This window comes from Lissotriton vulgaris, chromosome 3_1 (assembly GCF_964263255.1).
Source record: "Lissotriton vulgaris chromosome 3_1, aLisVul1.2, whole genome shotgun sequence".
Classification (NCBI taxonomy): domain Eukaryota; kingdom Metazoa; phylum Chordata; class Amphibia; order Caudata; family Salamandridae; genus Lissotriton; species Lissotriton vulgaris.
In genome coordinates this window covers 1,206,209,697-1,206,226,637 of record NC_141689.1, presented here as the reverse complement: position 1 = coordinate 1,206,226,637, position 16,941 = coordinate 1,206,209,697, and the positions used below count along the sequence as shown (strand labels likewise).

Here is a 16,941-nt window from a genome sequence, read left to right as displayed (position 1 = left end):
TGTTTGTGCTCCCTTCTCATGGTGTATCACTGGATTGGTACTACATGGCAAAGATTGTTCATTCTTCTCCTGTTTTGTTTTTATCTGCCTGATCATGCCCTGCACCCTTCACGTTAAGTAATCACCCTCTAAAGTGGTATAACCCTTGGCCAAAATAATAAAGTAGCCCGAATTGCAGATACTTCTACAGGACGGCTAAGTATCTCATTTTATCCTGTTTTATAACTTTTTGATTGAGATGTTTGCTTCAAGAAGTAAATGTACTAACCAAATTCCATCCCTTTTGACACCCTTCAAGTGCCCCCTCCACTTGTTTAGCCATGCTTTGTATGATTACCTTAGATAAAAAAGAATCACTTCTCCACTAAATTCACTGACTTGCATACATACAGTTTACTCTCACCAACTGCTCTATCAGGAATGTGAATACAATATTACAATAGTTAATATCTCAAAAATTGTTAGAAAGGGAAGCAATCATATGAGAATGAACTGTCAGAGAGACACTGAAAATAAAGATATTCTTGACGAACTGTAAATTCTTTATTTATTAGGGAAAAAAAGAGGCTCAAACAATTATAAAAGGTATTTAAAGGAATATATGCTCAGGTGCCTGGCGACTTCAACCATCAACTTGTAAGCGCTTTACTAAGGAGAAAATTCAGGGACCATAAAGCATTTCGGACGCATCTAAGTTCCAAGCCTAAGGGCCTCATTTAGATCTTCGCGGACTAGTTACTCCGTCACAACGGTGACGGATATCCTGTCTGCAGAAATTTAAATCCCGTTATATCCTATGGGATATATATTTTGGTGGGTGGGATATCCGTCACCCATGTGAAAGAGTAATCCATCCGCCAAGATCTAAATCAGGACCCAAACTTGGTCAACAAAGCAAAATGCATTCAATAATATATGAAGCACATTATGCTCCACAAAAAACGACAGAGCTTATTTAGTTTCAAACGAAGAAAGTTTATTAAAGTTAATTGATTACAGAAGTGAAGAGTCAAATCAGGTTATTGGCAAATCATAATCTGGGTGTGTAAGCTTTGATTAATATGCAGTAATAGGCAAAATAAATTATTAGAGTCTTTATAGATGAGAATACAACCCAGTTAAAGATGTCTCAAAGTCAAGAGAAAGGGAAGTCTAAAACATATTCTATCCCGTTCTCAGGTCTGAATCAGTTTCAAGGTACTCTGAATTTGAAGTGTTCAGTTCAGCTCTGGACTATATTTAAAGCATAATTTAAACATTTCACACACTTACACGCTGTTCTCAGCAAACCTATACAATCAGAATAAAACAAGATGATACAATTGCACAGTCAACAGATTCTAAAGACGTTCTCAATAGCAAACTTGTTCGACAGCACTGGAAGTTCAGTTTAAAAACATTCATGTGTCATTAAGCAAGATGGCAGCAAACATTAGCCTTTTAATGCCAGTCTAGCTGGAATAAACCGGATTGCATTCTTCAAAAAACGTTTGCATGTTAATGTGTTAATATTATGTAAATGCTAAAATATTGTTTATATAAAAATCCATATCAAACTCACTAGAATGTAGTGTGTTTTTCCTAAGTCATCCAAGATTATTAGGAAATGAATCCAGCAAACTATATGACTCTTCCATACTATCTTCATCTCATTATGGATAACTGCCTCTGAAGAATCTTAACAGGATCCTTTTTCCAAACGTTCAGAGGAGAAAACCTTTAAACTTTTACAATGGATGAAACTTTCAGTACTTGTAAGTGGGAATTATTAGGACATGTTTCATATTTTAGCCAACCTTTTTTTCCCCACCCATTGGACATGATCTAAAAATATAATTTGGATAGGTGTTTAATTGTTTGATCAAATAGGTTAATTCAAATCTTATTGCAAATTACTAGTGAACTATTATTATGTTAGTCATGTCTAAGTTAATCTGGGAATTAATGGAGTCCAAATTGACTTATGTTCTCCGTTCTACAGCACATTGTTGTCAGATTGTTGATGTTCTGTGCCACTATGTGTCTGTGCTGGAATAGGGCCAGGTAGTCTAGGGTGATTGTCAACTGACAGCTGTATGTCTTCTTGACTAGTCTGCAGTTCTTGGAAACCTTGACACAATCTACTAGAATGTCTGATTGTTGGTGTAGGCCTTGAATTATGGTTTTGGATGTATATGATGTTTCTGAAATGAATATAAAATGGGGCTAATAGTGGAGCGGTTTCTTTCATGGTGAAATCATTTAGTGAAAAGGCCCTCAAGGTTTCACTTTTTCAACTGGCTCAAGTGTCATTGTATGTTAACTCAGCCAATCACATCAACTGCAGGACCCGCAATTGTATGTGCACATCACAACACACAGGCACATCATGCACATTTGTTCGAGATGCCTGTTACATTCCACAAGTTGAAGTCCTGTTTAATATTGTAGTCATCTGAACAGCATCCAGTAGGGTTAAATGGACATAAGATCAGCAGATCTTAATGTGTTCTCAATTCCATGCTACCATTTACGCTTACTTTATTGTATCATCAAAAATTAATTATAAGACAAAAAATAAAAATGCCTGAAATGTTGGTGAACAGAGGTATATTCGTTGAAGCACCCAATAAAGAAGTGTTTGCACAGTTCTAGTACTTGAGGATATCACTTTAATTTTCACTCCCTGCAAACCACCTTCATCAAAGAGCATGGTAGAACAACTGTGTCCTCTGCCATTGTCATCTGAATTCTGACCTGCCCTCACATCATTTCTGTAAAGATGCAAGATAAAAATGCCAAGTACATTGCAAAATAAACTAGAATTGTGTTTTTAACCCCTGGTTTGAATTATAAACCTTGAAAATTGATCAAAACAGTGACTTCCATCCTTTTATCCGGCCATCCATCTGCCTGTTGATCAATTATTCCATCCATGGATCCACTCACAAACCTTTTTTTCTAGCCTCATAAAGAATGTAATTTAACAAAAAAAGTATCTCCTCAGAAACCCACTTCACAACATGTAAAAGAGATTGTGCGCTCTAGTCCATTTTCTATTCTGGATATGATCAAATTTCCTCTAATACCACTTCCTCTGTAAGAGTCTCATCTTCTTCGATGTCCTTCTTAGCTGTTTTACCCTCTAGGTGGGAAATCTTCTCTGGATGTAATCCATGTGGTTCAGCCACTTTCACTGTCAGCATATCAAGAGTTATCACAGTGCCCGCAGGGATGCGAACCTTCGCCACCACTGACTTGCCCAGCTGTAGATAAACAAAACAGAAACAACGTAAATTCAAAAAGAGGCATGCATTTTTAACAACATTGTGAACATTTTACCATTGTCAGTTTACTGTATAGTAAAGAACTGGAAATGATAGATTTTTTATTGGCATATGCATATGTTGCGTAAAGGTTCTTCCCTTCACACTATGACAATCTAACCTAGAACATGGGAACTTGCTTAGATGAGTGGATAGATGGGGGAGTGAGTGAGTAAATAGAAAGATAAGTTGGTGAATGGATCAATGGGCAGGTGGGTAAATGGATAAATGGTAAAGTGGGTGAATGCACAGAAATGTTAAGTGTAAGTTAATAAATAATAAAGTTCATGGAAGAGTGGGGAAATGAATGGATGGATGAGTAAGTGAATGGACAAGTGTCTGGATGAATGACTGGGTGTAGGTGAATGCTTGAATGGATGGATGATGATGAATGAGTGGGTGGATGAATGAGGAGATGGATTTATAAACTGTTGAAAAGAAGAATATCTACTAGTGAACCATGCTATTGTTCTTTTACCCCTGTTGAGGGTCTTAAGGTTGGGTGGCAGTAATTTTGAACACAGTGTGCTGCTCTGGCTTAAATCTTTTGTGGGATACTGCATTGACTGACTGACCATACTTGTATAATATGGGTAAGAAGAAGCAAATTACAATCTCTACGAAGGGCGCTGGGACATAGGAAAAATGTGGGGCTCTGAAGAAAGAGATCAGTAATGCTGATGCCAAAATTGAGGTAAACATCAAAACGGCTTCATCGTTGGTTGGACTCCAGAGTGAAACCCCATTACTTCGGATTTAGGAGTAAATACTACAGACTCTCTGAATGTTACTGGAGGTGATAATACAACTGGCCAAGTAGAGGCCAGAACAGTAGAGGCCTGAACAGATTCTATTATTCAAAGTCCCCGCACAGGTCCTTGGCTCACCTCCTAAAAAGAGATTGAAACCACAGCCGGTACAAACCCAATTTATGAAGCAGCCTATCACATCTGGCACTGATAACTTGGAAACTCTGCCTAACCCTCACCTTCAGTCCCTCCAACTTTTGCTTGTCTACGAACACAACAAAGCGGTCTGCAATGCCTACAAGTCCTTCCACTCCCAAAAAACCCTTCAGGACTGGAGAGCTAATCACCTCGAGATGTCCTTAAGAGCCACCGGCAACACTCCCAACATCTTTGGAGAGGAGGATGCCCAGGAGCAGCCATCGGTCACCGAGGAGGGTGCCTTTTCTGTCAATAAAAGTTCAGGCTCCAATCTTGAAGAGGACTTTTAGGTAAAGGACATTACTCCATCTCAACAACCTGTTCCTGTCCACCAGCATAATCGTACCAAACACATTCTGCACTGCTGGTGTCAAAATCCCAGGTCCCTAGGCAACCACTGATATCTAGGCATGGCCAGCATCGGAAAAAAACACTATTGATGCCCCAACTTCTGTTTTTTTTGTTTTTTTTTATTGAGAGTTCGTGAACACATATCACACACCAAAATTCATTTAATTCCAGATACAAAATACATGATACAGATCCGGCATACATAAATAAATAATAATGGTTGCGAGTGCATCATTAGTTACCAAAAGGAAAGAAGAGAAAGGCAAAACTCTAACTAGTTAAGATAAAAAGTAACCATTCTTGCTTTTCGTATCTTCACACTCAGGTTCTAAATAATGGGGAACTATAAAAAGTATTAACCCAGGGGAGGTTTAGCATGCGATACAAAAAAGCCTATGACTAAACAGTTGATATCCCACTCGACTGACCCCTCATCCTTGCCGCCCTCCAAGCGGCCACTGGTGCCCAAATCCTTAGCCCCATCTCTCTTGTTTTTAAGCCATTGAGTTCATATAGGGCTCCCTCAATGTTATGGATGCCAAGGAGCCTGCATAGCCACATTTGGAATGTTGGAGCCTCTATATCTTTCCAGGCGGCTGAGCTAAGTATTCGGAGTACAGCTACTGCTATGAAAACTAAAGCTTCCTCCTCGATCCTTAAATTTAGTATAATATCGCAGCCGATAATCAATAATGTTGGGGATAGATTTATTTTGACATCTAGCAGCCCCTCTAAAAATGCCACAATCTCAGTTTTGATTAGCTCCAGTTTCTCGCACCCATAAAACATATGTACGATATCTGCGGGTCCTTTACCGCATCTAGGGCAATCACTATCCACCCTCTTCCCCCAATCAAACAGCTTGGAGGGCGTATAATATAAATTAAATAAAGTTTTAAAATGCTGGGCTCTAAGATTGGAGTAGCGCAGAAATCTTTTATCAAATGAAAGGGCTCTATCCAGATCTGTCTCTGGGTCCCCCAATTTCATAGCCCAGGCTGACTCAGTCTTAACCACATCATCTGGGGACCCTTCCATAAGGATTTTATAAAGTCCCTTAATTCTACGCCCTCCTCCCTTCAAATAATCCAGAAATACACTTCTTGTTCCCAGAATTATTCGAGGTCTTACTGATCTAATTGTATTGACCACCTGAAGATATTTATATTCTTGCCCTTCCTGTAATGAGTATCGCATAAATCCTCCAGTGATCTACAAACATCCTTCACCATTATTTGCCCGAGTGTAACAATGCCTTGATGTCCCCAATGTCTCCAGAATCCATCCTTACACAAGTTTGGAAAAAGTCCCGAATTCCAGAGAGGAGTATGATGATTATACCTGGGAACTCCCATTACTTTCTGCACTGAGGCCCATACCCCCACTATACCTTCAAGCAGTTTATATTGTGTTTTCTTATAGTACATTTTTTCCGTCCTCCTCAGGAGTACCCCAAATGCTTCATTACCCAATGCCAGTTGAAATACGGATGGGATGTCATCTTGACCCATCCCCTGTCCCGACCCCCCCTGATCAAAGAGTATTGCCATTTCTGTGAGGAGACAGGGCCAGTGATAATTCCTAATATTTGGCATACCTAACCCTCCCCTTTCCTGAGGTAGAGACATAAACTTGTTTGACCTTCTGATCTTGCCGTATTGCCATAGAAATTTCATAAAAATGGTTTCGATTTCCTTTATTAGTTTATCTTCTATTTTGAATGGGATAGATCTAAAGTTATACAAAATCTTAGGAAACATCGTCATTTTAATGACATTGGCTCTACCTATTATCGATAAATGAAGTGTATCCATCCTTTTTAGATCCTGTTCTATTGATTTCAGAAGCGGTGTAAAATTATCTCTGATTATATTCTCTGGATGTGAATTAAGTGTTATACCAAGGTACACCACCGAATTAACATACCTAGCATCCTGCTTGGTTATATTCTTGGAGCACAGAATTTGGGTCTTAGCCTCATTTAGTCGATATCCTGAATGTTTCCCAAACAGACTTGTCATAGTCACTATTTCCCTCATAGCAGACTCCGGATCAGTCGTAATGACGGCTAGGTCATCAGCGTATGCGAGCAATTTTGTTTGAAAGCCTTTTATAACTACAGGTTTTATCGCCGTATTAGACATTATTTGAGTTATTAATGGGTCGATATAGAAAGCAAATAGGATAGGGGAACATGGGCAACCCTGCCGAGTCCCCCTCGTTATACTAATTTTTTCTGAACTCCCCCCCATCAACTGGATCCTAGCTGTAGGAGTAGAATACATTGCCTGGATAGCCTGTCGGAACCTTGGTCCGAACCCCCTCTCCTCCAGCACCTTCCACAGAAATGACCACCTTACCCGGTCAAAGGCCTTTTCCGCATCAAGGAGGACCATCGCGGTCCCCTCCCCCCCGGCAGCACAGATATCAAATACGGTAATCGCTCTTCTAATATGATCCGTTGTACCTCTCCCCGGGATGAACCCGTGCTGCCAGGGTGAAACTAGGGCCGCGATGATCCTCCCAAAGCGGATGGCCAAGATCTTAGCATACAGCTTATTATCGGCATTTACTAGGGAGATGGGCCTATAGGAGCCTGGATTTTCTTTAGGTTTGCCTTTTTTGTGGAACACCACGATGTTGGTACTCATCCATGACTCCGGTATTTTCACAGTAATCATAATCCCATTAAACAGGTCTAGAAGGAGTGGGGATACTTCCTCCCGTAAGCACTTGTATATTTCGAGTGGTAGCCGGTCCGGGCCCACCGCCATTCCTAATGCCAAACTTTGTAAACCTCCTATTACCTCATCCATGGTGATAACCTGTTCGAGAATATCCCTCTCTTCCTGGCCCAGTCTTACACCTGTACTTCCCCAGTTGGTAATTGGAGCATCTGTCACCACCTCCTCCTGATATAGATCTTGGTAATACCTTCTAAAGGCCTCCAGAATCTCGGATGGTTCCTCGTATACTCTCCCCTGTTCTTCTATTTGTGTGATTACATTTTTTGACGTGGCCTGTCTGATACGCAGTGCCATTGCCCTCCCGGCCTGTTCCCCTGTTTCATATATCCTGGTTCTCTGTGTATGATATTCTGCCGCTGATTTTTTAGCCAGTTGGTTCTGCAATCCCGCTTTAATGGTATTAATCCTCTAGAGACTTTCTAATCCTTGCCGCCCCTGACATATATCTCTTCGGTGTTGCTCTTCTGTCTCAGTCAATCTATTCAATAATTGCTCCCTTTCCAGATTAATCCTTTTCCACTGCATGTTAGTATAGCTAATGGTCTCCCCTCTTAACCCTGCCTTATAACTGTCCGAAACTACACTTCGAGAGGCACTGTATCTATTGGCATCGAAAAAGGCCTGTGACCAATTTTTAATATATTCTATGTATACACTGTCGGTTAATAATTTTCTATCAAAAGTCCAGGGTCTAGGTCCTTTCGTAGGTCGATTGACATCCATTGTCATTACCAGAGGGTTATGATCGGACATTATCATTGGGAGTTTGGAGATTTTAACCTTGTTCAATTCGGTGGCTGATACAAAAAAGTAGTCTAGTTTTAAATATTTGTTAAAGGGGTGTGAGAAGTAGGTGAACCCAGTATCCCCTGCTTCTTTATTACCCCAGACATCTCTCAGCCCGTATGACTGCAACAGCGAGGATATAGCTCTGTATATCCGGGGCTTGCGTCCTGTATATGGGGTACCATTAGCAAAGTCGGCCAATATATTAAGATCCCCACAAAGTACTATTGGGACTGGCCAATCTATCAATTCCTTCTCTATAAGATCGAAGGTCTCAGGATTATCCGAATTGTCTCCATATATTGAACAGACAGTAAATCCCATATTCATTTCACATACAGCCCACCTGCCAAGGGCATCTGCCTTGCAACGCTTAATACCTCCCAGACCCAGCTTCCCAATGATAGCTACCCCCCTTGTGGTAGAGGTTTGAGAAGAGCATGCCAAGATCTCAAACCCTTTTAGCTTAAGCCAGTGCTTTTTCTTCCATGGTAAGTGAGTCTCTTGTATCCCAAGGATGTCTATACCTGTTGTTTTAAGATATTTCTCAAATCTACCCCTCTTCTTCCAGTCATTCAACCCATTAATATTTATAGAACCAATCTTAAGCTTAGGCATACTCCTGGACCAGACATTGCCAACTTTTCAAATGACAAAGAAACATATTAGATCCAAAGTTACAAAACCTCTTTTTTCACCTATTTACAATTGTATTTGTGTGTGAATTAGTGACACATGCTCTCTTTTATTTTGTGTTTACTCCCCCCCAACCCACCCCTCCCCCCCTCCTGCTCCCCCCTTACAGACCTTACCCCCCCACCCTGGCCCCTCGGCCGCTCACCTTCTTCTGTGGGGTGCTCAGACTAAGTCTGGGCATGTGATGGGTGCAGCGTCGTAGCGAGGACTCAAAATATACTGCTTACTGGCCATAATGGCCTTAGCCTCAGAGCTCATGTTTACAATAACCTAACAAAAATAACAGGTATCAAACGCTTAGCAATTCCATTCATTGCCTTGACCTTAAATGCTCCCTTCCATTACCTTCCATTACCGCCGTCTTGCACTATGTGCGTCTTCTAACATTATATCCCATCATGTCTGAATAACTTCAAATACAACCTAATATCTAGCCATCCGTGTACTCAGAACCACAGCAACAAAAAAAAACAATTCAAAATGAAGTTATATGAAGTTATATGGAATCCAAAAATTACTGCGCCTTGATTTCTGACGAGAAATACAATGTCTTCCCATGATGGATTATTTTGAGCTGGGCCGGATTTATAAGATAGACTTGAATTTTCTTATCCTGGAAGGGCTTAATCAGTTGGCGTAACCTCCAACGCCTTTCTACCGTAACATGGCAGAAATCAGGTCTGACAAAAAATGATAGCCCCTCGCTTGTTCTCTTAGCATCAGGTCTAGCCTTTTCTGCTATGGCCTGACGCAAAATGAAGTTCCCCAAAAATATCAAAATTGCTCGGGTATACAAAGTAGATGATCCTAACTCTAGATAGAAGAGAGGTTCAAAAATTAAAAAGATGTGTAAGCAATATAATTGATGCCTGTGAAAGCACACAAATGTGACAAGTAATGAAAGTTTTATAAAAATGTCATATCAAGAAATGCAATTCTGCGAATGTTGTGAAAGATACTGATTGTATTATGTTTACCAACAGGACTTTTAACCACAAGGCAACCATCCAGTGCCGTTCATTAGGAGAGATCATTAATTCAGTCTTTAGAAAGATGGCGTAATAACTAAGCTATCGAAACGCGTCGACGCCCAACAAACTGCACAATTGAGTAATCAAGCTTTTCCTGTGTACCGCAAGAATTTAATCTGTCCAGGATCGGGTTCTTGAATTTCGGATACTTAATGTGCAAAGTCTTAATGACAAACTACATTGTCTTATGTTCGTCTCTCCCCCTCTTTGTGTTTTTATAATTGATAAACTGTATGGTATTGTCTCTTTTTTTAAGTTGGTATCTTATGTCCATAATTTTCATGTGATTTAGAACTGTGACAATCTTAGTAGTATATGCCAATAGAATGTGGAATTGTTTTTATGGTGTATTTTTATGCTTTTAATATAATAATAAATTTGGTATAATTTTGATATATTATTACATATGTTTTGTCATATTTGTCCAATAGGAACGTCCAATATTAACATTTGGGCCTGATTAGCGAGTAATCTTGCCTAGGGAATTCTTTGATTTCACCATTCTTCCTCTATAGTGCAATACGTTGATTCAGATCCACAAAATACCCTAGTCGCAAAAGCACTATTGGTAGCAGGACAAAACAGCACAGCTCACATGTACTTTACTTCCACGTCTGAAACATGATATTTCAGCACACTCGGCATGCTCCCAAGCTGTTTTGAGATTACCCCGACCAATACTTCTACAAGGTTTTTCATTGTCTTTTTCACTTCCTTTGTTCGCTAGTTTCATTATCTGATTGTCCTCCCTCTTCACACCAGTTCCACTCATCTCCTTCATACAATATAGAGAATGTTCTATACTCCTTGTGATGGCCAGTGCTGCTTCCAAACTAAGATCTTCTGCAGACAGCAGATGTTCCTTCACATTTTTGTGCTCTTTTTTTCAATCAACTTGTCGCGTATGATTTTGTCCCTGAGGTCACAGTACTATGTAGTGCAGCCAGTTCGTCAGGAGCCTGACGGCACTGCAAAAACTTGTGACATTCTAACACCACATTCTTTTTGGGATTTAATCTTTTATTCAAAGTATATACTACAGAGGCATACTCGTCAACTACAGCAGCATCTCCATTATCCCCAGAGCCAACATGGATCAACAGTTTCCATAGGAAGAGTTCTGAGCCCACTTCTAGCTACGCACCCAGATTGTGTACCAATAATGCCCTTTTCTTTTTTGAAGGAAAAGAATCCCCATCAATGGCTTCCAAGTAAGCCTCAAATGCCTCATGCCATCCTTCGCATGCCATAGGTGGAGTACAAAGAACAGACAAAAATGGTGGAGGTGGGGATATTTTTTCATATTGAAACAATTCCCAGAAAACTAGAATCAGTGACCAAAATCCCTTACAAAATGAAATATACAAGATGATGCTGTAAAGAACTCTCTGCAGTCAGGTAGGTTCGGTTCAATTAAGTTCTTTATTGTACAACTTCACCCACACAGGCCTCTTGTAGGGGGAGTGCAAAGTACGAGGCTGCTCCATCAGTCATCAGCTGTCTTATGTCAGAGTCCTCAGTTGACAGCTGGTGACAGCACAGATGGTAAGGTGTCCACGCATGGACACCAGGAAGCATAAGCAATTACGGTGTCCTCGCAGGGACACTGGAATGCAAGTCACAACACATCCTCCCACGTTGGAGAAGATAGAGACGGAGGGAGCGAGAGAGAAATAAACAGGGGATAGAGAGAGAAAGAAAGAAAGAAAGAAAGAAAGAAAGAAAGAAAGAAAGAAAGAAAGAAAGAAAGAAAGAAAGAAAGAAAGAAAGAAAGAAAGAAAGAAAGAATACCCTGGAACATGTGAAACAACAGTTGACTGAGAACATGGGTGAGGGTTACTCACATACGTAATCTGAAAGTTGAACCGGTGGCAACAACCTCCTACCTGCCCTGCTTGTGCTAATGGGAAGAGGAGTGTAATGCACGGGTGTGGATAGTAACTGTCTTCTGACTCTTTCTGCAGTGTCGCGATTTGGCAAAGCGTGCACGGGTGCAGAATCGTGCTGCGTGATGGTGCTGTGCGCCATGGTGTGGTGTGTGGGAAGCTCATAGACGGAATCATAGTTTGAAGCGCAACGGCACAGATTGCTGTGTTTGTTGTTAGGGGAAGACTCTTTTGAGTGAACAAAAGGTAAGATTTCATTGGGGTCCTTCCTAGTCTATCTGCAAGCGGAAAGGGCGGAGAAATGCCAAACCCTTCCATCGCTTAACAGAGAAGAATTGCAGTACACATTGCGCACAGATAGGGGTGGAGTGAATCTGTCTTGCCCCTTGCTTATGTTCCCACTTCTTTTGACCTTGACAGTGTCTCCTACATTGAGCTCCACTGGTTTACACCCATGCTTAAGGTCGTACCTAGCCATGCAACTAGACTGTGCTAGTACTTACCTTTCTCTGACAGGGTCGGCTGACCAATGTACCCTTTTGGCAGTTTTGGCCCAAAACACATTATACTTTGAAAAATGGCGTCCTGCCCCACATAAGTTCAAATGGGCTGTGACCTGTGGTGTCGCTAGGTGTAATACAATACGCCCAAAGTGTTTTTAGTATCTCTTGTTTCTAGCAAAGGTTGCTGCTGCTGGCCAACTGAACTATGCCTTTGATGACTCTACTAAAGCGTTTAATGGCACCGTTGCCCACTGGGTGGTAAACTGAAGTAGTATTATGCTCAATCTGGTTTCTTTGCATGTAGTTTTTAAAAATATGGGGCATGAATTGTGCCCCGTTGTCACTGACTATCTGTTTGGGAAGGCCCTCTCACGTTAATACCTCGTCAAGAAACTTGACTAAGCTCAAGGCATCAGGTTGATGACAAATTTTAGCTCGGGCCACTTGGTGAAATGGTCGATGATAACTATAACGTACCACTGCTCAGCGCCTTCTGATATAGGACCCATGATATCAATACCAATCCTTTCCCATTGCATGGATGGGCAAGGAATGGGGTGCAGCGGAAGTCTAAACGTGACCTGGGTTTTATCAGAATTGAGGCAATGGGTAAAATCTCTGACCAATCTCTCTACTGCTAAACTGATGCTGGGCCACCAGTAGATGTTTTTGACCCTGTTTTTTGTCTTTCCTATGTCTAAATGGCCCTCGTGACACAAAGTAAGTATCCTCATTCTAAGGCTGCTGGGTGGGACTACTCTTCCTGCCCTTAATAACAATCCGTTTTCATAGGATAGCTCATTTTTAACCTCCCAAAAGTGTTGTAAAGATTCTGTTAATTATTTCTTGCATGACCATCCTTGGGTCAACATTTTTATGACCTGGCATATAACAATGTCCTTGCCCTGCTTTGTGAGTCATTCCTCTCTCGAGATGCGGTTACATTCTGCTCAAAAAGTCTGCCACAACATTTCTCACCCCAGGCACATATTGGATATTATACATATAATCAAACAAGCGTACAGATAGCCTTGCCAATCTGGGTGAAGCTGCATAAAGTCCCTTAGTAGTGAATACTTTCGTTAGAGGCTTGTGATCCATACATAAGGTTACTCTGTTGTCCCAAACAAACTGTCTAAAATGATCCAAGGCCCATACGCACGCTAGTGCTTCACGCTCAGTGACCAAGAATTTTTGCTCCGCAGGGGTCAATGAACGTGAAGCAAAAGCTTAGTATAATCCATAACTTTGGCATCTCTCTGGGTAAGTATGGCACCCAAACCTTTTGAACTTGCGCCTGTGGTAACATCGTTTTCCAGTAAAGGGTTGAAGCCCCGTAGGGGTAATGCTGTGCACATTTCCATCTTGAGGGACTTGAAAGTCTGTTGGCATTCACCTGACCATTCAATCTTGTTTTTGAGTTTGAGAAGTTGATGCAACACAAAAGTCTTGTGCAAAACGTTTTTGATAAACTTAGCTTAGAATTCAGCAAGTCCCAGGAAGGATCTCAACTCATCCTTGTTATTGGGGATAGGGGCTTCTTTAATAGCTTGCAAGAGTTCGCTTTTCGGGCTGATGCCATAGCCAGTGATATCATGACCGAGATAGCTGACTGAATTGCAAAAAATTTGCATTTCAAGTGCTCCACCGTCAAGCCCTTTTCATCCAGGATTGTCAACACTTTGTTGATTTTACTGTCATGTTCTTTTCTAGTTTTTCCCATCACAAGGATATCAACCTGAAATAATAGTATGCCAGAAACACCCTCAAATACGTTGTGCATAAGTCTCTCAAACATCGCAGCAGCAGAAGCCAGGCCAAATGTTACCCTAGTAAACCAGAAACACCCAAACGGTGTGATGAAGGTGGTTAGTTTCTTACTATCACTATGTTGAGGCACCTGGTGGTAGGCCGACTTCAAGTCAATTGTAGAGAACCATTGAACTCTTTTAGTTGTAGACAATATTTCGCTGATTTTGGGGAGAGGAAACTATTCCACAACTTGTTGAGGTCGCGCTGGTCAACACATAACCCCAATTTTCCATTTGGTCGTTTGGCTACAACTAAAGGCGCTACCCACTCCGAAGCTTCAACCTTTTCGATGATGCCGACCTCTAGCAGTTTGTATAGTTGTGCCTTCACCTCATATTTTATTGAAAATGGTAGGTTTCTTGCTTTATGTACCACATGATAGATAAACGGCTTAACCATAATCCTATGCTGGTACCCTCTAACCGCACCACCACCCCACCAAATACTTGTGGGTATTTGCTCAATAAGGACTTGGCATAGTCTTCATTGCTTGATACAACCAACACTGGGTCATCTTTACTTGGGTCGAGTATTATTCCCAGATTTCCCTGGTTCATCCACCCAAGTACAGAGGGATCCACTATCGCCACATATAATGCTCCTGTAGACTCTCTCCCCTTGAATTCAAAGCTTAGCTCTCTGAAACCACAAACATCTATGGGGTCACATGTGAATGACTTGATGGTGATGTTAGCCTTATGAAGTCATTCACCTATGTTGGGTTTGAAATTCTCTTCCCAGACCTTCCTATTTACAATTGAATATGGTGAACCAGAGTCATCAACAATACTGATGTCAACCCCTTCAATGCTCATATTGGATACTGGTTTCTTAGACTTGGTGGTACTAGTTCCATTGATTCTATCTACTTGCTCGCCATCTATGTTTAAAACATATTGACATCGTCTTCATCAGATATGTCTTGGTAAATTGTTTCACCTTCATTCACCAGTTTTACTGTGCATGTGTTTCGTTTACGGCATGCTTTGAGGAAATGCCCAATGACTCCGCAATATGAGCACCTTACTCCGCGTGCTGGACACTTCATGTCATCTGCCATGTGAGACATGCTCCCACATCTGTAGCAACGCCCCTTGTTACTTGGCTGATACTTATTGTATGTTGGCCTGGAACTTTTCTTGTTCCAGGTTTGTTTTGGATTCAGTTTGTGCACTGTTACTTAACTAACAGTGTTCCCTTCCTTCTTCTCCTTATTCTCTGTCAGGACTGCTTTTGCACATTGGCCCGTGATCTTAGAATTTCTCGCAATATCTATTATAGTTTGTAAAGGGTATTCACCCTTTGCCCACAGACTGTCCTGACTGTTTGAATTTGATCCTTGCATAACTATTTGGTCTCTTATAAACTCGTTGTGTAGGCCACCAAAAAGGCAATTGAGGGCTAGGTTTTTTAGAGTGGATACACAGTCATCGATCGATTCTTCCTTGCCTTGTTTCCTGTGGAAAAATGTATACCTGTCTACACCCACGCAGACTGTGGGTTTGTAGTGTTGAGGTCATCTATAACATTTAGGTATACATCCCCTTCATTTTCAGCTCTCACTTTCTTGTTTATGGTATTATACACCTTTATTCTGCCTGCGCCGAGTGAATGCATAAGCATTTTGTATTTTTTTCTGCCTTTACCTTCTCATCCTCCTCCAATGTGGAAATGTAATTCATGAAGTACTCTATCCACTCCTTCCATTTGAGGGAGGGTTCGCCCCCAGCTCTCAAGAATGTTTCGGGAGGCTAAAGGTTCCACATATACCCTGATGCCATGACGAAAGAGGAGTATGCTTGACTAGCAAAAAGTTTAACAACAAGGGGTGGTGATGGACAGAGTTTCTGAATTAAGCAGAATACTCTCACCCAGTCAAGAGATCAGGGCTAGATCCAACACCGTTTTTTAGCTCACTGCACCATCCCAGCTCAGAACCTGGCTATATGCAAATTAGTCTGTTCCTGTCCCAGTGCATGATGGGAACAGGGCAAACCAAACTACCAAGCCAATTCTTACACTGGGAAGGAAACAAGCTTCCGGGGACCGGTTTCTGGCATTTCAGCCGTCGTCGGCCCGGCTTGCTTGAATCCTGATGGTGCAATGAGCAAGGGACTCACATCTGAGTATACCCTTCCACGCTTATGGTGGACAAAACATTTAACAACAAGGGGTGGTGATGGACAGAGTTTCTGAATTAAGCAGAATACTCTCACCCAGTCAAGAGATCAGGGCTAGATCCAACACCGTTTTTTAGCTCACTGCACCATCCCAGCTCAGAACCTGGCTATATGCAAATTAGTCTGTTCCTGTCCCAGTGCATGATGGGAACAGGGCAAACCAAACTACCAAGCCAATTCTTACACTGGGAAGGAAACAAGCTTCCGGGGACTGGTTTCTGGCATTTCAGCCGTCGTCGGCCCGGCTTGCTTGAATCCTGATGGTGCAATGAGCAAGGGACTCACATCTGAGTATACCCTTCCACGCTATTTGATCCTTGCATAACTATTTGGTCTCTTATAAACTCGTTGTGAGGCCACCAAAAAGGCAATTGAGGGCTAGGTTTTTTAGAGTGGATACACAGTCATCGATCGATTCTTCCTTGCCTTGTTTCCTGTGGAAAAATGTATACCTGTCTACACCCACGCAGACTGTGGGTTTGTAGTGTTGAGGTCATCTATAACATTTAGGTATACATCCCCTTCATTTTCAGCTCTCACTTTCTTGTTTATGGTATTATACACCTTTATTCTGCCTGCGCCGAGTGAATGCATAAGCATTTTGTATTTTTTTTCTGCCTTTACCTTCTCATCCTCCTCCAATGTGGAAATGTAATTCATGAAGTACTCTCTCCACTCCTTCCATTTGAGGGAGGGT

At 41.4% G+C, this 16,941-nt stretch overlaps 1 protein-coding gene across 1 annotated transcript in view; it reads right to left on the bottom strand.

Moving 5' to 3' along the window:
• Positions 1–951: 951 nt before the first annotated feature.
• LOC147727647 (N-acetylneuraminate-9-phosphate synthase-like) overlaps positions 952–16,941 on the bottom strand; it is a 188,955-nt gene continuing 172,965 nt past the window's right edge. Inside the window, exon 6 of the mRNA XM_086961660.1 lies at positions 952–3,245. Coding sequence (XP_086817786.1) covers positions 3,051–3,245 — 195 coding nt within the window. The 3' untranslated portion in view covers positions 952–3,050. The remainder of the gene's footprint in view (positions 3,246–16,941) is intronic.